General features: G+C 37.1%; 1 protein-coding gene across 3 annotated transcripts in view; it reads right to left on the minus strand.

The window, feature by feature from the left end:
- nkain2 (sodium/potassium transporting ATPase interacting 2) overlaps positions 1-23,203 on the minus strand; it is a 159,234-nt gene continuing 136,031 nt past the window's right edge. For 2 of the 3 annotated variants that reach the window (XM_055149470.1, XM_055149469.1), the window contains 2 exons: positions 19,055-19,115; positions 8,746-8,831 (listed from right to left, as the gene is read on the minus strand). In XM_055149470.1, the coding sequence (XP_055005445.1) occupies positions 8,746-8,831; positions 19,055-19,115 (147 nt within the window). Of the gene's footprint in view, positions 82-8,745; positions 8,832-19,054; positions 19,116-23,203 lie in introns of those variants that run through there. The other variant, XM_020918805.2, reaches the window with a different exon arrangement.

A 23,203-nucleotide genomic window follows, 5' to 3' on the forward strand; every position in this document is an offset into this window, starting at 1 on the left:
CTCGTGGTAAAAAAGGAGAAGAAGCGGGATGTTAAGCGGTGTTGAGTGAGCGGTCCAGCGGGAGACAGGGGTTACTTTGACCTGCACACACAAAAAGACAAACAGAGGCAAGCTCAAAATCATGTCAGCGTTACTGAGCTCAAGTTAGTCAACAAACACACTCACTCTCTAATCTCCATTTTACTTTAACTTTGCTTTAACTTTCACTAACTTACTAAACTTACTCTTACTACTAGTGCTTCAAGTAATAATGTGGCCCTGTACTGTTGCTACTGCTGGTACTAGAACTACTACTGCTACTACTACTGCTACTGCTACTACTACTACTACTACTACTAGTACTACTACTACTACTAGTTATCCTACTAATGTTTCAAACTCCACCCACCAGTGAATACTTTTGTTGTGTCCTTGGGCAAGACACTTCAACAATTGGCAACCAATGCCACAGACTGGAAACCTTGTTCCTTCCTGTAAGATGCATTTGTACTGTTTTGTATTAGACTTGCCTCTCTACACTTGTAACTTGGCCTGATGGTATCACTTGTTTGTCTCCATGGAGATCAGTAAGTTTAATGTCATACTGTGGAACATTCCAAGAAATGCAATAACATAGACAAACAGCTATCAGACCCTTCACCAGACAGTATTGTATAGTCCACCTTTAACCAGCTTAGCTTCTACATTGTGAATGATGACAACAGTGAGACATTCTTTCTTTCTTTCTTTCTTTCTTTAAACCTCATAATGCCACAGATTAACAAATATATTACTAATGCATTTTGAACAATGTCATCAATGTCTGATGTAAAAACTACAATGGTTCATTTACATGTAAGTTCGTTCTAACTTCTTTTACTCTGTGTGCGGGAGACGTATTGATCTAGTGTCTTTTGTCTCCCTTACAAGCAATTTCCTTTGCTATTTAATAAAGGGTAGCACTGAAGAAAGCCTACTGCGCTCACGAGAACATGGCTTCTTTGATATACCTTCAAAAGTGAGTTAGGTTCCTCTATAGTCAATACCAAAGCTAATATTGTATCACCAACCTCAAATATAAGCCCTAAGGAAGCCCCATGTGTTTGATTTCATATGCCTTGAAACTGAAATAGATTTGCATTAAAATTATCTTTGTAAATAACGAGACATATCATTTGTTTTACTTTTTATCTCATCCGTAAACACTGTATTTGAACGCCTACTAGCTAAAAATCTACTTTTAGCACTCTTAAGTATGTACAGTATGCCTTAAGGACTGAGTGTGATTGCATTTAGTATAATGAGGCCCACCATATCGTAAAGATTCTAAGCAGGAAAAATATTACGACGGACCAATCAATTTCTCTGTTGACACATTGTAAATGCTAGCTGTTTTATTGGGACCAATGGCCTAGCTTTCACCCAGTGTTTAATTACACAGCGTCAATATGTCTTTTCTCAGTGACTGGGCTTATTGGGGAAAATTTCCTACTCATTTTCACCATTTGAAGCCAATCATTAGTCACAATCAAGAACTAAATTATGAGGCTGTGATGGTTGCTTCACGATGCAGAAAAGATAACAGTTTGTCTCCAGAATCTTAAAGGAAAAAGGGATGCAGGGTGTAGAGTTTATAGTTATTCTGCAAAATATTATCTAAACAAAATACCTGAGCATTTTATGTAGTACTTACTTGAGGTTAGCCATCTATTAATAACATACAAGACCCAATTAGTGCATAGATACAACAATGTAAAAATATAACAATGAGTTGCATGATGGGAGATTTCAACTATCTTTCACTAACCTTATAATGTATATTTGAAATAGTCACAAAATAAGGTAAAGCCACTTCCATTTTCATTTACAAGACAAGTATGTGGACTGAATTCATGTTTTAATAAGTTATACAATATTGCCATATAAATTATGCAGCAGGGCTTTAAAAGTGCACTGTGTAACTTTTCTGGAGAAGGGTCTGCTACCGATTTGTCTCCATGGAGATGTTAATGCTTTGCCTGAAACATCCCACAGTATGGCATTAAAATAATCTCTGTGAAGACTAGTAGGTGATGCCAATAGGCTAAGTTACAGGCCAGATCTGCAGAGAGGTGATCCCACTCACAATAACGTTGCTTGATTTTCCAATGCATTTGAGCAGTAAAATACCTTTAATCTAATACATGAAAGATGAACAACTTTAATGCCATACTGTGGAACAATCCAAGCAAAGTAATATCTCCACAGAGACAAGAAAAGTTACATAATGCACATTTAAACATAAAACTGGCATGGCATTTTTGCAGTGTTTCCAAAATCTACTTCTCACTTACATGATATGGCTTGGCTACTGTTCTCAATTATAAAAACCATTAGGCAAAAACATCGGTGAAAGTTTCCCCAAAATAATGGTGTCACTTCTTTTTTAGCGTTGTTTTTCTTTATTTTTTTATTTTTATAGTAGCTACAACTTTCCTTTAAGGTCACTAATAAGTAGAGTTTTATGTTCTAGAGAAACAAGTGCATATTGTTACAAATCCTGCCTGCGGTAATTGTCGTGAAGTTATTTGGTGCGTAGCGTGTGTGTGTGGGTGGAAGTGAGTTTGCCACGGTAACAGAGGCTTTTCCGCTCTCCTCTGGGATGGTGCAGCTGATGCCTTTTATTGGTCCCTGTGGCCTCAGCCAATAAACACCAGCGCATGGGGGAAACAGCTGGGGAACAATGATAGCATATTGATGGTGTTTGGGGGATTTTTTAGCGTGCGGTTTGCTACATAAACTGTCCATCAGATCACATGTCGGGTCGGGTCGGCCATGTTTGTGTGGGCAGAAAGAGTGCGTCTATTATTTCAGTGAGTCTGTGATTTATGATCTATGTGGTGTTTTTCACAGGGGACGCATAAAACTACACAACACCCCTTTATTGGGCTTTGTTTAGGCCCAAGGTTCATCCATCACCGCGTGTTTCTCTCCTTTAGCTCTTAATATTCTGACCTCAGTTTCTCTTATTTACAAACCTTTTGATACAAAGTCAAAGAAGTTGGTGTGTATTGTAAAATGCAATGGGTTGTCAGTTCAGTATCACTTTACATTTACAGAACACCATAAACGTATCAGGGGTAAAAACTAAACGTCGTGACTGCTACTTACTGTATGTCCTAGCTTTATAATATATCCGTCAAATTAAATTGGTATAGTAGTGCTGTAATGCCAATTCCTATAATTAACTTCAAAACAATTTATGATTTTAAATGTAATATAATTTTTTGTTGAACTGAATCACTTACGGTCACCTTTTGACTTTGATGTTATACTCATCTTTTCAAGTTTGAAGATATTAATAGTCAGGAGAAATATTATTTAAATGTATGTGAAACTTTATAAGCTTCTTAAATGTCTTCTATTATCCTGTAGTATCCACTGATAAAAGTTAAAATAAAGCATTCAGACAGAGAGATTTCTGTAACGTCTTGCCAAATGACACAATAACAGTATGCAATGCAGTTAGCAGGGATTTAACCACTACTGTCGCCTCCCAGAATTAGCATTTGCAGGGCAACTGTCAATCCCTTCACATTTATTCCTTTGGAGGAGAATACAGATTTGGAATAGTGCTTATCCTTTATGTGGCCTTGCATTTCCAATTTATTTCCCTTAGAAGATTTGCTTGCTCCATAGAGTATAATGATAATGCAGTTTCTAAGGGACAAAAATGACAAGCAAAAGAATAAATTATATAAAGTCATAATTATACAGGCAGATGGAGAAGTGTCTTGCCAAATGACACAATAACAGTATGCAGTGAGGGGATTAAACTAATACTGTTGCTGTCCAATAAAAGAAGTATTTACTGCCAATCCCATTTCCTTCATATCCACTACTTGAGAACAGACTGGAACATGTATTCCCCTATTAGTATAAAGTACAAGATTAATGGAGGGACAAGCTCACAACAAAAAATACAAGCAAAAGTAATGTCTTGCAAAGTCATTATTATACTTGTTATTACCATGCTGGTGATGGGGAGTGTCTTGCCAAATGACACAATGCTGTTAGCAGAGACTGAGCACTACTGTCTCCCAAATATACAAGGCAATTGCCAATCCATGCACATTCAGTATTTGCCTAGAGATTTAATAGTCTCCCAAGAGTCTAACAACGCATTTTTAAGGTTCAAGTGCAATAAAAATACAAGCAAAGGAATGTCAGGCGCAATTGTACAGAGAGATGGGTAGAAGTGTCTTGCCAAATGACACAATGCCAGTATTCAATGCAGTTAGCACGGACCGAAGCAATACAGCTGCCTCCCACAGCATCTACAGAACAACTGCCAACCCTGCATATTCAATACTTGTGTACAGATTTGGAATAATCTCCCAAGAGAGTCTAATAATAAGGCGGTTTCATGATGATACAAGGAGATGAACAGAAGTGTCTCGCCAAAATACACAACAGCAATGTACAATGCAGTTGTATGTCCTGTCAATCATCATACCATTGTTGCACTGTCTTCCTATGACCTCTTGTGTAAAGCTGTGATTTTATATTTTATTACTTATCTTTCTATTTTATTTTGACTTGTACATATACGTTTATATAATTATGTCTTATTTGACACCTGTCTCCTACTACATTTTTTCGTACTTACTTAGAATTTATTATTACCATTTATATTTTCGATCTTTGTTTTTATAATAAATTGTGATGTCTGAACTACGGTGTCCAAATAATTTCCCTTGTGGATCAATAAAGTTTGTCTAAGTCTAAGTCTAAAGCTAAATCTAAATCTAAGTTAGCAACGATTAAACATAGACTGTATAAAGAAGTGGACAATGGGAGTGTGACGTCACCCATAGCATTCATTTCCAGTCAAATGAAACTCAGCGAGGTTGGTAGCTGTGGGGCGAATTTGGAGTCAGTTCCATATTAGGAATAGGAATTGACTTACGGACAAAATAGCAAAATAAAAACAACAGGATCACATAGAGCCAGTTAATACAAACATTTTAAGGAGGAGCGAGCTTTACGTTACTACAGAGTGCTCATGCTCACTTCCTATTTGGACCGTGGCAGTTAGCGAGTTAGCTATGTCCATCTATATATACAGTCTATGGGACCACTGCGGCCTCCCTACAGGGCAACTGTCTATCCCTGCACATTCAACACAGATTTAGAATAGCCTACTTCTCCTTTATACTGCTCCTAAGAGTCTGATAATAAGCCAAGAGACCACAACAAAAACCCAAGAATAAAGGCTCATGATCACACAGGGAGATAAAGAGAAGTGTCTTGCCAAATGACACAACGCCATTATGCCAAGCAGTTAGCAGGGACTGAAGCGCTACTGCCTCCCGAAGTATCCACATGGGAACTCCAAATTCTTTCACATTCAGTGCTTGTGTAGAGATTTGGAACAGCCGACCTCTCCTTAATACTGCCTCTAAAATTCTAATAATAAGGCAAGAGACCACACCAAAAATCAAGAATAAAGACTCATGATCTTACAGAGATGGGTAGAAGTGTCTTGCCAAATGACACAACGCCAGTGTGTGATGCAGTTATAAGGGACTAAAGCACTAGTACATGGCAACTCCCAATCTTTTCACATTCCTAATAAGAGTCTAATAATAATGCAATTTTTCAAGCAAACTCATGATCATACAGGGAGATGAATAGAAGTGTCTTGCCAAATGACACAACACAATTAGGCCAAACAGTTAGCAGGGACTGAAGCGCTACTGCTTCCCGAAATATCCACAAGGGAACTCCAAATCCTTTCACATTCAGTACTTGTGTAGAGATTTGGAACAGCCGACCTCTCCTTAATGCTGCCTCTAAAATTCTAATAATAAGGCAAGAGACCACACCAAAAATCAAGAATAAAGGCTCATGATCTTACAGAGAGATGGGGAGAAGTGTCTTGCCAAATGACACAACGCCAGTGTGTGACGCAGTTAACAGGGACTGAAGCACTACTGCCCCCCAAAGTATCCACACGGCAACTCCCAGTCCTTTCACATTCAATACTTGTGTAGAGATTTGGAATACTTCTTCTGCTCCTGACGAGAGCTTGTATTGATCAGCTGTCCCGTTCACATCAGTAGCGCGCTCATTATCTGGCCTGGCTGCACTGCTCCTCTCTGGACAGACAGTGAGATTGATGCGGGGGATGCCTAAGCCCGGACTCAAGGCGCATTTTGTGATTTCCCATTGGCTCGTCCCCACTCTAAGAATAGCCCCCGGTGAAATTGAAATCCATGCCCCCAGTCTCGAAATCACTACATGACGAGCAAGGATCTAGCGTGTGCCACTGTAGGATGCAAACCACAAAATCCATTTCGGTTTCAACAACAACCGTCAAGGATAAAGCACTTTTTCAACTTAACTTGTGAAGGATCCTTCTATAATGCTTGAGAAGTCACCACTGATGAGACCTTGAGCAGATAAGTAATGCGTTCCTAACCAGATGCACACACAACACACAGCAGAGCCCATATTACACTATTTTCTGATCTATGTTATAATGTTGTTCCTTCATCACAAACACACCTCGAGCTGTGTTTTGTTTCATTCACACATATTTAACAAACACATCTGCATACTTGGGCTGAATTCTCAAACGTTGTGATATCTTGTGGTAATACAGGAAGTGCTCCACAGTGTTTTTAATTCCATGCCCCTTTTCCAGAATCATTTGGATGATTTAAGACTTGTAATTGCCAATCTCTACTAAACAAAAGGTGAAGGTAGCTGTTAACAACCACTACATGACATCACAAGGTGGAAGAGAGCATTTTGAGCTTTGGAGATATAAACAGACTATAATAAAGGGTAACTCAAACATGTGTGAATGAAACAAAACACAACTCCAGGTGTGTTTTTGATGAGGTAGCAGCATTATAACATGACTTAAATCTCACAGGAGTCAATTTTGCACAATATAGGGCCTTTAAATGTTCTATGGTTGACAATAACATAAGATTAAGAGGAAGTTTCCCTTTGTTTTAAATGTCAGGAGTGTTGATTTTATTCAGTGCAGCGATAACATAGGAGAAAGTATACTGGTGATGGAAGAAATAACAAGAAGTACTATTCAGAACTTAAAAAATGATATTGTTGTATGATTGTAACACTGTGTAATGTTTAACATATGACAAGCTAAGGGGGCATTTCCACTATTCAATAAGTAATAAACAAAAAAGTAAAAAAGTAACATATGGCAAAATGTACCTAGCTTTGCAGTTTAAGTTTTACAAATATATTTCATTTTTTAAATTATGTAATGTAACCCTTTCATATATTGCATTCTTAATAGTTATTTATCTATGGGTTTGATTCCAGCTGCTCTTGAACTTTGAGTTGCGACACTGTAAATTCCCCATTATGGGACAAATTAAAGTACTTATCTTTTCTTCTGACATATTATAATCATAAAATATTCAATTTATATGAAAATGATGTGGGGAAAATGAGAGATAAATTCAATCCATGCACCAAAAGGTCATATCTACTCTTGACCACCATGTGTAATCAGTACTTGTTATATTGTTATAATTATTAGGTAGCAGTTTTGTCTTGGCTTATAGACGGGGTTATGACAGACAGAATCCCTCCCTAAGCAAGGGTCTGTAGAATCTTTGACCCCCATTATAAGTTTTTCTTTCCCCTAATTGCAAATGTCAAATTCTTCTTAAAGTTCAGCTGATTTAATGTTGCACAGAAATGAACAGACCAGTACACACCAGCACTTGCATCAGTCCTGGCGTCACCTAGCACATAACCTGCCCCTCTCCCTTCTATTTCGGACTCAAATCGGGGCTGTACTCCGAAATAACTGTTACAAGGACATTGCACTGTTGCTCTGTACATGTTTTTGCAGCAATAACAACCGTGATATCTGTCAAAAGCTATTTATACATAGCTCCACATGTTGCTGGACAGTGGTTCTCTGCCAAATAAATAGAATATGATATGACACATACTTGTTGGACTATGGAGGTCTATATTGTGGGTATGATGCAGTTCTAAAGAATCTAATTATCTCCCTTCATTATACTGATAGACTTAACTATATACTGTAATTAATTTTTCTGTATTGTATATTCTATTACAATTTTTAAACTGCAAATGAATGAAGAAGGTATATATATCCATCTATGCATTCATCTTTGGAGAGCATGAATAGTTAAGTGCAAGAGAAATATCACATTATATTGGTTTATAGGGCTTTTATAACACTGTTTTCTGATCTGTTATAATGTTTCCTCATCTAAAACATACCTGGAGTGGTATTTTCCCACATGTTTAAAACACAAGCCCTGCATATTTAGTTCTTCTCTCAAATGGAAAAAAGCCCTGGAATTTACAATCTCATCCCAAGGTGGAATGTGGACAGAATAATAAAGGATTACTCAAACATGTGCGAATGAAACAAAACACAACTCCAAGTATGTTCATGAGATAACAACATTCTAACATGCCTAAAAGCTCACAAGAGTCAATATTGCATAATATATCACCTTTAATTATGTACTGTACACTGATACATCTTATACTGTGTCAAATACTAGTATAAGTACATAAGAAAATAAGATTGCTTTTACAATAGGATATAGTAATGCTCATAATTAAGCGGTTTAATTCATTATATTTTCCAGAGTGCATTTTCTCTCTTCTTTCCTCCACTAACCTTATCTTACCCTCACTTCAAAAGCACATCCATTGATCTGAGCCAGTGTTATATGGCATAATTACACTGATGAATACTTACATGTACATGGGCTGTAGCTGCAGATGGGAAGTCTTCTGGGGCCCCTGGTAACCGTACGAATCGAACCCTCCTATAAAATCAACTGCACAAAAACACAAAGACAAAACAACATTCATTAGACTGTGCTGTGATACAATGGCAATTTCTACAACACTGTTCACATGCACACCAAAAATCTGATTTCTGGAGTTATCAGATAATTGAAATGTCATGTAAATGGTTACATCTGATGTGAGTAATCTGATTTCTTTCTGAATCTTGCAGGTTTTGACAAAGAGAAAATTATGCAAAATAGGGCAAACAAATGTGACAAAGACTAAATGAAAGCGCAAATGTTAACAACTGAAATAGTTATTCTAAAATTATTTCTATTTGTCTTCCAAATACATCAGTTACTCTAAAAATCCCTTGATTAACTGGCACTTATCACCAGATGTTTTGATGATCAGATTTCTCTTGAGCATGTAAACACACACCAAAACTCTGATCTAATTATTGGCTTATGAGATCATTCTAGTCATCTGATTTTACTGACCGTGTAGTAAATGCACCCATTGTTAGTACCCAATCTCTATTTCAATCAGTGAAGACATCTCTGCTGGTCTATTTTTAGCAGGGAGACATTTGCAGTGATATATTTAAGCCCCGAGAATACTGTTAACTGCAAAATTATCTAGGAGGCCCCTACACGTTTGCGCGCCGTGAGCTGCCAGCAGGTGGTTTGCCTTCCAGATTTTCAGACAGCCAACGTAGACTTTTGAAGCTGGGAAACCATTTCTTCCCCCTCACTTTGATGTCCTACCGTCTCATAAAAGGGTACTTCCTAGCCTTGATCAGTGGCATACTTTTCCCTATTTATTCAGCCAGATTTTGTAACATCAAGTACAATGTGGGAGCTGTCATCATCGCCGAGATAAAAAGCCAGTATACATTAAGGCGATGCTGGTAAACAAGAAAGAAATAGGCAAGATTGAGGGGGTATTACCATGGCGATGAGTTGTGGTGAAAATATAATTGGGCTCTTATGGATTCCTTAGATCTTAGGCTGGGGTAAAAGAAGGTGATATGGGCAAAAGTATGCAGGCTAATTAAAATATACACCTTAGTAAGCAAAGACTGTCCACTTGAATTACTACTAGGCAAGCTGGCAGTAAAAAGCACTGTATTGTGGGTAATTTGGAGAATTAATGCTGCCAGGCGGTTTGAATTCCTTTTAGTAAGAAGATATGCACACTACTGCAGTTTAGAAGAGACATATAGATCACAACAACAAATACAAGCAAATTATTATATACACTATACAGAAGACATCCATAAAGCAATAGTAAGAAGCATTTTTAATAACTACACTAAAGTAAGAGTTATGATCAGCCTTAGTAACTACAGAATTAATACCTTAACCTCAACTCCTAGTGTCTTAATGAAGTAGTTATAGTTAGTTTTGTGGAGGCTATATGTAAGGTATAGTTATTACGAAATACTTTAATAAGATATTTCATATTTGGTATTACAAAGGACCTCCTATGCAGTGTGCATTAAATTAATTAAGAGAATATGCAAGTCACTGTCAAAGACTTACTGCAGAGTGACAGCCAAAGCCTGCAGCCATATAAGGACATTCACCCATTGGGATTGTAGATAATGAACATTTGGCAAATACATGTACTATGTGTTCTTTCTTCATTGATGTATGTGAGGGAGCAGGCACGGATTAAATTATAAAGTTGATGATTAAACGCAACTAAACAGCAATCTGTATGTCCTCAATATAAACCCAGAGTTCCATTTAAAAACATAATTGCCTTCCATTGGCAGCAATCTAAAGTTATAAATCTTACAATACAAAAATTGTGAGTTCTTGAGTCTATTTCTCCTGCCAATAAGATGCATGTGATGTTCAAACAGTTGGATAGACTTGAAGTAAACTGACTTAATTTGTTACACAGTCTAATGTGCTCTGGAGTTCAGGCCAAAAAACCTTTCAGTGGAGACACTGCAGTAGTTTTTTAATGGTTAGGTCCACTGCAGATATCAAGTTACTACAATACTGTTTTCAAACTTTATTAAAGGCATTGTTAGAGCACTTTACCATAGTACTATGGTAAAGGTAAACTTAACATTTTAGGGCTTGGCATGGTGGCTGAGTGGAGTTTGACTGTTTCTCCCTGTGTTTGGGTGAGTTTTCTCTGGGCACTCTGGTTTCCCACATCAACCCCAAAACATGCACAATAGGTAAAAATCTTCCAGCTAAGGTAGTCTTGACCAAGCCTAATCAAATGCAGTCAACAAATTTCTCGATATGGGACAATAATGGCTCACCTGAATTTGAATTGAATTTATTTGTTTGGAGGATAAGCCCCTTGAGATGTGTCACCATCTCGTTTTCAAGGGGGTCCTCACCTAACCCTGAAAACCTTATGATTGATATCTGTCGCCCCCTTCTGGCAACAGTGATCTAGAATGTGTAATTTCCATTATGACACAAAAGATAGACAACTATTTTAGATGTTTTTAAAGGGCACATATTATGCTATCATCTGATCTAAATTATAATGTTTGTCATCAAAAACATTCCTTATGTTTTGTTTTGTGTCATTCACACATGTTTAATGCACAAATTCTTCTCTCAAACAGAAATCACTCTGTTCCACCTAGTGATGTTATCTGGTAATACAGGAAGTGCTCCACTGTGTTTTTAAACTCCATACACCTTCACTAGAATCATTTGGACGATTTCAGCCCTGGAATTGCCAAGCTTAGATAAAAGATAAGAAGATAAAAGGAGCTGTTAACTTGAAAGGTACAGCTTCAAGACATCACCAGATAGAACAGAGCATTAACTAATAATACAGGATTACTCAAACGTGTGTGAATGAAACAAAACACAACTCAGGTATGTTTTGAGAAGGGAACAGCATTCTAATGTGACGTAAAGCTCACAAGAGTGAATTTTGCATAATATAGGACCTTTAAAGAATTACTCACTTATACACGAATGAAACCAAACACTACTCAGATTATACTGCTGCTAAAGTGCAAACATCATTAGAAGTTGGTTAAAAGCTCAGAAAAGTCATACGGGCATAATGATGGAGCTTTAAACTTTGTGCAGAGTTCTTCGCTGTCACCTCTCAGTAAAGCTCACATATCTCTCCTCCTTTATCCTCTTAATGTATGCGCCTGAAATCTCCATTACAGAACTCACCGGGACAACACAGCCCATCTCTGTCTCTCTGTTTAACCAGCGCTGTGTTTTAGGATCATTCGCTTCATTACAGTTTTTCCCACCAGACAAAACCCAGCCATTGGCCACGCTTGATATACTTCCTCTCTTTGTGCGAATCCTTTTGTTAAGATTGTAGCCCGGTGTGAACGCTAAGAGTTTTCCTGCTGATTCATGCTGCAGTCAAATAGTCTGAGCGCAGCCCCCTCTCGACCCTTTGAACAAGAGAAAATGGAGCCCCCCAAACCGTGCCTCCACTGAGAACAGATGCATTAAAGAAGAGAAACGTGCTGTTCAGGAATGGTCTGGGAGGAATGTTCTTCTCCAGTGGGAAGAACTAATGACAACTCGGAAAATGACAATGGACCAAAATGCACAATCTGGAGGTTTGGGAGCTTGGCTTTGTGTTTTTGAATTACGCTTGGTTCATTAAAATATTCTCATGCATTTCCAATTTCACTATTCATTAGCATATTTAATGTCTAAAATGTAACAAAAATTACACTTTCCATGTTTATATTCTGCCCAATAGGTTTGTGAGATGAAAAAAGCAATTATCATTCAAATTATACCTTTCCAAACTACTGGGCTAGTATTATTATTATTACAGCATTGCTTTACTCTTTGGTCAGTTCAATCTATAAAAGCATGCATGAAAGCACAATAAAAACACCAGGATCATGTAATGCAGGTTGATACAAACACTTTAAGACAAAAATGACAATGCTCATAGCAGCATTGTTTTATTCCAATAATTTCAAATGTTTTTTTACACAAATTTTAAGTTTCCTATCACAGTTAATATGCTAGTAATGTATGGGGGAAAATCGTTTTAATGAGAGGATAGCTGGCCTTCACTTACTGAGGATTGAGCTGACGATGCACTGAAATCTTCCCATGAATATGAAGCTACATGTACACTGCACAACATGGTACAAGTTCAAAAGTGATGTGGATCCAATACTAGCTTAGCCTAAAGCATAAAAACTAATGATGGTTGAAACTTACATAGTATTTCATGTTTACCCTGGCAAGCCTTAAAACCATCCCAATACCAGTAATGGCATATTTCCTAAACTGTAAAAGTATTCCCAAAAACTAAAAATCTGTTTTGTAAAAAAATCAACAGGAGTGATGGTACAAATACTTTGAAAATGTACAGAACACTGAATACCTGCATTAAAATGTATTTTGTAATATATACTGTTACATAGCCCAATTGAGTACTGTATTATGAATACTTAAAATACGTATACAACAAGTTGCATTTAAATAATAGTGCTGCAACATAGGATTAAAAAATTTTTTTTTTTTGTTTCAGTGCATTTCGTCTCACTCAGTGGAGAAACACACATGCACTCACCTAAAACAAGAGCAGTGTTTTCTCACTGATTCTATGCAGTCTGAAGCCTAAATTACATGATCACATACCATAATGTATTGGTTTGATTTTAATAACTGTATCCTGAATACCACCAAATAAAAAAGTAACTAAAATTTAGTATTCAGATTACGTATTCTCGGTACAGGTATTCAATTATTTCCCAACACTGATCAAGAGTAAAACTAACATTTGTTATCAAAATGAACTGACAACAACAATATCCAAATATGTAATCCCAGATCATATTTAGTGTCTATACCACCACAGATATTTCACACTCCTAATACCGTGCCTTTATATTGTGTTGCATCTACCTCCCGCTCAGCTCTGTGTGTGTTTGTTCCCCGATTATGCACCTGTGTATTTGATAGGGACTTGTCTGCAGCCCTGAGACAGACACAGCAGTGAAAATGATGATTAATCTCCCCCTCTCTGCCACTCCACACCGCTCTCCTGCACAAGCACACACACGCACGGAATAATTATCACCGTAATTAGCTTTCTCAGCAACTCACAATCTTCATGGCTCCTCTGTGGGTTCAAGCTCCTTCACCCATACACACCACACACACGTCCTTGTTCAGTCCACAGGAATGCCTTATGGAAGCTTTTCTACAACCATGGCTTAAAGGTCCTACATTACACAAAATTGACTCTTGTGAGCTTTAAGCCGTGTTAGAATGTAGCTACTTCATTAAAAATCTACCTGAAGTTGTGTTTTGCTTCATTCACATAGTTTGTGTAACCCTTTACTATTAGTCTGTCTACATTTCCAAAGCTCTGTTCCATCTTGTAATATCACGAAGCTGTAGTTTTCAAATTAACAGCTACCTAGTTTAAAAACACAATAGAGCACATGTATTACCACATGACATCACAAGGTGTTTTCTGTTTGAGAGAAAAATGCCTAAATATGCAGGATTTGTGCATTAAACGTGTATGAATGAAACAAGACACAACTCTTGGTTTGTTTTTGATGAGGAAACACATTATAGCATATATGGGCCCTTTAAAATGCAATAGTTCCAATAAAAAAGTGGATTAGATTTGTCGCATAAAGATGAGTCTGTGATAGTGAGGAAGAGTTTTTAATGTTCTCAGCGAGATTACAAGGATTCAAATTGTCTTTACTTTTCATCATATTGTAACACTTGAGTTAATTAGGCAGATAATTGGACGCCACGTTGCAATAGCTGCCAAATTGCAAGCCTGCAGGTATGTTTTATCTTAATGGTCACTCAAAAGAATATGTGTCTGTGTCTATAGTACTAATGGATATGCTCATTAACAACATACACACTTTTAACTGTGTTCTGTAGTAATTAACTTAAGCTTATATTGCCAATCATTTATTAGCTATTATCTTTTTTCCTTTAGGCTCCCTTACTTTAGTGGTATAGTCATAGCAAATGATCTGTTTTGTGAGCAGTGACTTTAATGTATTTTTGCAAAGTCTTAACATTGATTGCTGTCATATTAAAGCAAGTACAAATCATGTATGTATTATAATTATAATGTTACACTGTTTGACCAGTGCTTTTCTGTGGAGTGTTAAGACTTGTGGATCAAAACCACTTCTGTGATATCCTCAAAGTTAGATCAGAAATGAAAGAATAAAGACCATTTGTGCTTGTTCACATTCTAATATATGCAATGAAGAGGGCTTTTCAAAGTTTCATGTTAATTATAGGCATGCATACAGCACTGTGTTTTGTTCCTTAAGAAGAAAATAACTGTGAAATTTTAATTATGCGCGCAAAAAAGTAGGCTCAGATTTCTCAAAATGTACCCACTTAAGTTAAATTATACGGTGCTTAAATGGTGAACTAACTACAAATGCTGTATATTAGACTGCATTTACACTGGAATAATCAGCACATCATAACTGGAACAAAACTGGGAATAAAGCAGACTAGACCTAAACTAGACCAGAATTAAACCAGTACTATACCAGGACTTAACCACGATTACAGCAGGACCCAAACTGGTCCAAAATCAAGTGTTGCCACATCCTTGATTTAAATTTTAAATTGTCTTCCAAGAGCACACTGTATAATTTCACATTTAAAGAGCCCATATTACACTATTTTAAAATTTTGTGTGTTGTTCCATTCACACATTCAGACTCCTGCATATTTGGGCTGAGTTCTTGTCTCAAACTGGAAACACTCTGTTCCACCTTATGATATCATGTGCTAATACAGGAAGTTCCCCACTGTGTTTTTAAATACATACATCCATACATCTTCACTGGAATCACTTGGATGATTTCAGCCCTGAAATTGCCCAGCTCTACTGAACAAAAGGTAAAAGGAAGGTGTTAATTTGAAAAGTACCACTACATGACATCGCAAGGTAGAGCTGTAAACAGACAAATGCAGGAAAACAAAAAAATGTGTGAAAGAAGCAAAACACAACTGAATTTAAGCTTTTGAGGAGATAACAACATTATAACATGGCTTAAGCTTACAAGAGTCTATTTCATGTAATATAAGACCTTTAACATTACAATTTTCAATATTATAGTCTCTGTCCCATTCCCAGACAGAAGAACTTGTTGCCTTGGTGGATCATTCCCTGGGTTCAGAATGCATTTATAAGCTATTAATATTAATGTGTGGGGCAGAGAGCATGCTGATTCCTGTGCTGAATAAGACATGCTTGGGTATTGATCGCTGTGATGGTCTAGTCTGCTTTAATGGAATAACTCAAGTCATGACCCCAGGTGCACATCTCAATCATAGTAACACTGACAGACCCGCTGCAATAAGTACAAGGTTATCACATTGATTTCACTCATTTTTATTGGAGTGTTGTTTAGATATATGTCTTATTCAATATTTACTGTCATATACTAGGTGATTTTATAGTGTATTCCATCAGTCTCTGAACATAGCTTGCGAGAACGCCGCTATTCTTACAGTGCACTGTGTCTGGGTTTGTAACACTTTAAACTAACAGCCAATAAGAAAAAAACGCTAAATTACATTAAAGGGCCCATTACATACATACACTATTTTCTGATCTATGCTATAATGTTGTTTTCTAATAAAAAAGATGCCTGGAGTTGTGTTTTGTTTCATTCACACAAGATAAAAGGCAGCTGCTCACTTGAAAACTACAGTTTCATGAATCACAAGGTGGAGCAGAGCAGTTTGAGCTTTGGAGATCTAAACAAACTAACAATAAAGGATTACTTAAACATGTGTTGCTGAAACAAAACACAACTCCAGGTATCTTTCTGATGAGGTAACAGCATTACAACATGACTTAAAGCTCACAAGAGTCAATTTTGCATAATATAGGAATTAATTAAAATTTACTAAATTTTCAATTCAATTCACTGAACATTTTAATAGTATTGAAAGGTAAAGGAAGTTTTCAGTAATCATGTAACTGAAATTTTTTAATAGTAATAATTTTCCACTCTTACATCTTGGCACTTTAAGTTCCTATTTCTTTTGACAAATATATATTTTTAGTTCAAAGCATACATTTGGTGTTTCGTGCCAGATAATTTTATTTGAACAGACAGAATACACCATAAGCGACACATAAAGACTATGTTCAAATACCCTGACACAAGTTTTCAAAATACTTATTAAATCCGGTAAATTACATACAACTACATAACATAAGAAATTTCAATTTGAACCTGCAGTATCTACCTATGACTCAGCGCGTCCTCTAAAAACATGTCCTCCCCCTTTTGTCGGTAATTTCAAAAGATCCAAGTCGGGGAGCTGGAGCTGGAGCTGTCAGTCACGGCCCTGCCTCAAAAATGGCTTCATTCACAGTCACTCCGTCAACATCAGAGAGACGCTAAAAGGACACGAGGAGACGAGGAGAGGAAAGCAGCAGAAAACTCAGGAACAGATTTGATTTAGTTCACACTTTTCATTTCACACGGCTCACAACTCAACACAACCGCCCACAACCACTTTACAAACTCTTCTCCAAATTGACTGCTGGCTCAACCTAATGTCAACAGCTATAGTTCAGCTGTAGCCGCGGGGAACCAGGCGCACATCCAAACTCAAGCTAATTCTGAGGCGTTCTTCCTGATTGTTTTTCATTACAGCTAAATTTAAAATGAGATTAGGAAGAATATTTGAATATGTATGCAGATTAAGATATTTTCACAGTCATTACAGTACTGTTGACATGAATTGTTCACTTCAGAAATGTACCAATGCTGAACTAAAAAATAACTTGAACTTGAAATAACTTGACCAAGGAATAACTTTTTGAGTGAGAACAAATGCTACAGCAAGGCCAAACAAATAAAAGAAAAAAATATTTACGAGGTCACATACCAAACTTGAGTTACAAACTCTTGATGGACTTTTATGAGCTTTTAACAAAAGATGGAGATGCAATACTAGAGTTGCTTCATCATAAGTTATATTTTGAGTCATTAATAGGCTCTATTCACACTTACGTCACAAACCAGACAGGCGTTTGGAAAGATGCAATTACAAATTCTGGCGGGCTCTAGTCGAGGTAGTAAGTCTGACAAAATCTAGGAAAAATGAGAAAATGTCCCAGTTTTCTTCTTCTGCATGTCATTGTAACTTTCTGTTATGTTCGGTTAATTCAGCAAACACACCTCAGTTTTCATCATTTCCCCACTGACACACAACTCCGAGCGCACTGGGTACATGCAATTAGAAGAGATCAGTGCGCTAAATACAAGATTATTCCAAAACAGCACATACATATACAGTCTTCATTTTACTGCTGATCACATTTACTTCAATGGGTTTTATCATAGTCGGTCGTGAGCCCAGTGCCGGAAGTTGTAATCTCATCTTTCCAAATGACTTCCTGGTTTGTGATGTAACATGAATAGAGCCTATATATGTTTGGGTTTGATCCTGTGTTCTTGCTTTTTAGGCGTCAGTGATCAGAACATTTCAGTTTTCATCTCCCCCATATCCCCGCCCACAGCTTAACTTTTTACTTACTGACTATTTTAAACATTTAGATTCTGGGTCATTCAAATACAGCTAAAAATGCCACACATTTATCAAAAATGAAAGAGTACATGAAAATCTGCTGCTGGCTATGGTAAAATGCCACTATGAATCAGTTCCACAGTTTTTGAACAAGATGTCAATGGACCTTAACCTTGAACAGTAAGATGGATTCCCGTGATATTTGTGAGTTCACAAACTCATGAGAATCCATCTTGGCATCCACTGGTGGAACAGTGCCCGACAGGTGGTTGGTGACCTTTGTGCAGAAGTCAAAGACAAAGTGCCCAAAAGAACCAAAACAAATATGGCGAAATCCACAGACATACTTCAGCCTATTTTAGAGTCAACAGACTATTTTGTTTATATAAATTACGTGCAGAAGATAAGCACTTTGTGCATATGTGGACAGGGAAGGCTTTTCTCTCAGCTGGATATAACAAACGTTTGATTTTGTTAGCTTGTTTCGCTGTTGTGACGCTCCGTGATTTCCGGACGCTTTCGCCTGATTGATAATGTGTAGAACTCAATTCAGTGCTATACATATCAGTGTGGCATGAGCCAGGTTAAATGGACATGTTTCTGTTATAATTTTGAGCATTAACCTAATTAACAATGAACTAAATGTGAAATACATACTCATCTGTTTATATTATTATTAAATATGTAATCTTTAACACCTACACAATTGTATGTGAGTATTCAGTGTGACTGATACTTACAGCTGTCTTCTTCCTCTGAGATGAGCTTGACCACATAGCAGGCGTAGATGAAGCCCACCAACTGAAGAGAGAAAGACAAACACATAAATCAACCAATGCCCAGGAACAATACACAGATAGCAACAGCAGTTTGGCGTTAGATGCATCACATTGGAGAAAGAGCCCTAACCAGCACAGAAAGTAGCAGGGGTGTTACAAGTTATACAAGGCAATGTACCTGATTTTTACTGTCTTTATAACACTACTTTATTTTAAACAGTTTGCCCAAGGCCCAAATTATTCCTCACGTACCTTATGCATAATCTTAATAATTCATCATGACTTAATAAGTGCATTTCACAGAGTTTTTGATAGAGTTTGTAATCTGAGTTTTGCTGTCACATCACGATAATGCTAACAAACTGCAAAAAAACTAACATGCAAACAGTGCACTTCCTGATTCTCAGAGGATAAAACGCTAGATATAGGCAGCGCACGGCGGCCTCATTTCTGACTCAAGAGCTGCTTATATAATATACACTAGTATGTACTGCGGGTGAAACAAATTTTGCTCAACAACTACACACAGAAAAAAAAAAAATGCATACAGCTACTTTTAGCATTCTTGCACACTGCACAAATAACAAATCAATGGGAGCACTGACTTTGTTTGGCATCTTCAATGACATGAGCAAGGTTAGGCTGCATTAACTCTGGTTTAGTGCGTAACCCTGAGGCTCGTAACTCAAATAAAAATATGTCACCCCCATGTCCGCCTTATTGTGCAGTGAATAAAGCAAGATAGCGATGACTGAAAATTGAATTCACAGCAGCAAGTATAGCTTTTATATTACAATGTCACGCCAGATAGTTCAGATTTGTCTTTAACATCAGCATTACTTTTTACAGGGTTTTGTAGTATGTGGATAGCAATTCAACTCACATTATTACAGGTCAAAATATGACCAAAAAACTAAACAAAAAAAAAAAAACAAAAAAAAAAAAAAAACTGTTGCAATAATGTAAGATAAGCTTTTCTGGTGGAGGGTCCATCAAGTGACCAAATGAGGTCAAGTTAGAGGTCAGATCTGTGGAGTTAGGGTTAGGGTTAGGTCAGAATGCCTGTTTTTCTAGGTATTTTTAAGATATAAAACCACCTGTAATTAAATAAATGTAAAGTAGATCTATTTAATGTCAAACTGTGAAACATTATCAGCAGAACAATGACATATCCACAGAAACAACAAGGTGACAGACCCCCTAGCAAAAAAGTTATACAGTTCACAAAATGTATTACACATTTCTTGCAAAATCCAAAGATCTAAAAACTTTGGAAAACTAACTACGCTTGAAGTTTATTTGTTGACAACCACTGACCTAAAAGAACACATGTATTTCTATGGGGTTTTCTAGATAAAACAATACATTGATCTTGTGCAGTGTTCAGACAGTGATGTAGCAGTCAGTGTCAGACGTGAACCTTTTCCTCTTATCCCTGCTCCGATTGGCTGCCCGTTTCCAAGGCGACAAAAGGGGGTAGGAAGACACTGTCAACATAAGGTCAGTGTTTTAGTGACCTTATTATCTGGCAGTAATAGAATGACACAAGATAAATATAAATGTTGAAACAAGAGAGAAAAAGTGTGTGGGGAATGGTTTTAGAGGTGCAATAAGGGATTTATCATTAATCCTCAAACACAGAAATCCTTTTTACTATTTCTCCGTATTTCTTCAGCTTCAGAGATAAGTTTTCATTCACTTAAGTCGCCAAGTTTTGTTTTGCCAACTCTTTTGTTTTCTGTCAAGTTTATGCACAAGAACAAAATTGTAAGCTTATAGTTGACATGTTCCTCTGAGTTTTCACATTAACCAGCAGGTCACGGAAGGATGAGAAATATCCTGACAATTAAGTATATTTAATAATTTTGTTTAAAGATGTAATGCACAATCTTTCTTAAGGAGGATCTGCTACTTACTTGTCCCCATAGAGATCTTATTGCTTTGCTTGGAATGTTCCATGGTATGACATTAAACATATCCATCTAGCATCTGCTCATTACTGGTGTTTCTGCTCAAAAATAGAACGATTCCTTCTGTGAATAGAGGCTCTCCGCAGATCTGAATTGTAATGTAGAGTCGTGCTGTTATCGTGCTGTTATCTCCCTTGTGATAGATAGGTTTAATCTATACTGTGGAACATTCTAGACAAAGCAATAACCTTCCCATGGCGACAAGCAGGTGGCAAACCCTTCTCTAGAAATGTTACACAGTGCACTTTTTATATATTTGGATATGTCTGTATTTATTTGTTCACACTATAAGATATATGAACTGAGAACAATAGCACTGCATTAACAATGTAACTGGAACACCAACTGCCAGAAACAAGGCTACTGCTTACAGATATCCTAATACAATGATTATAAATTAAAAAGAATTATACCTGATACAAGTTATTATCAGGGGAGATGGGTTTATTTTAAAACTTTCACATTATCACATTATTATAATTTGAATCACATTATCAGTCAAAATACAGCCGAAGAACTATTGTCTCTTGTGGATCAATAATGTTTGTCTAAGTCTAATGTTACTCACGAGTTTCAGCTTTCTGTTTATGGACATGTATGTTTCATCAAAAAAGAAAGAAAACTAATTTTAATTGAGAATTGCTATGGCAACAATACAAATTTCCCATGTCTCTGAAACTCATATAGTTGACTGTGTGTTGCAACCTTGCCTACAGCATGTATACTTAAAATTACCACCTGGATGCATGTATACATAAACATCCATTTACCGCGGTACAACAGGAAACTTCCATTAACCCGTATTCAACCTATAATGCCACGTGCCACCATAGACTTATAATGAGCACATATACATGCCGTGGACAGCTGCAAATGTGAACCACCGCATTTACCATTCAGTGGATATCTCAAGGTCCTGACCCCATTTAGTCTAAATAATGTGCAGCTCCCTAAGTCCCTTGTTTCCTTCCCTAGCCCTCATCCCTTCCTTACTCCCTGTCCTGCTTCCTCATTCCATCCTCTCCACTCTTTGCATCCTTATCTTCAATTCGTCTCCCTCCCCAGCCCTGTCACTAAATGAGTCGTAAAAATATAGTGTATTTCTCAGTGGAGCAATGATTTTTTTATTTCAAGTTGAGCCAAATGCTAGACAATGCAGCTGGTGTTGTAGGGATAAACGGCAATGGGGAAATCAATTTGGATAACGCACAAGGCTTTATGTAGCAATAATAGTCTCAACAAACTACAGCTAGTAGCGGATGTAGTGTCGCTTTAGAAAAACACTTTTAAATGAAGATTTGTTGCTTGTATGTCATGATTTGGAGCCTGGTACACCTTCTCCATCAATTTTTGAGATGGCAACAAGATGCATAGTTGTAACAATACTTTTCAAGTCATTCTGAATGGTGTTAGATGAAATTGGAAATGTCAACTGTTGTGACCAAAGACACAGGTTTCAGTTAAATTGAATGAAAAAAGATGGCTGGTGCATGGCATTCATTAGTTTTTGTTAGTCTTAACGGTGCACAATTACTGCTAAGGGGTCCACCACCTCCTGTCTTCATGTTAGTGCTTTGGCTAGAATGTTCCACAATATGGCATTAAACTTGTCTATTCAATTACTGATGTTTTTATTGCTGAAAATGGAATAAACAAGCATTGTGGATGCACGTGTCTAGATATCTGACCTGTAACTACTCCTGATGCTTCACCTGCTTATCCCCATGGAGACAGATATAGACGTACTGAGAGACATGGAGGTAAAAACACTTGCACCTCCATGGAGACAAGCAGGTGGCAGTTACACAGTGTACCTTCAAAGGCAGTTATGTAGCCTGCACTCTTGGTATAAAACTTCACTTGCCAGTGCCTCAACCTGCATACTGAGGGCACATAATCGTTTTTCTCATTATATTATAAAACCTCAGAACCTGGTTATAGAAACTGCCAACCATAGACTACAGTATATTTAAATGGACATAGCTACTAGTCACCACATTCCAAATCAGCTACAACTCACTTTCTAATGAAAACTGTTGCCCATCTGTAACTGCAGCTGTCAGGCTAGTCATTTCAGTCTTAAAATGTTTGCATTATTCCAACATTTTGTCTGTACATCAAGGTATGAACTTTAAAGGGA

The sequence above is a fragment of the Boleophthalmus pectinirostris genome, unplaced genomic scaffold, assembly GCF_026225935.1.
Source record: "Boleophthalmus pectinirostris isolate CB_2022bp ecotype Guang Dong unplaced genomic scaffold, ASM2622593v1 HiC_scaffold_13, whole genome shotgun sequence".
Lineage (NCBI taxonomy): Eukaryota > Metazoa > Chordata > Actinopteri > Gobiiformes > Gobiidae > Boleophthalmus > Boleophthalmus pectinirostris.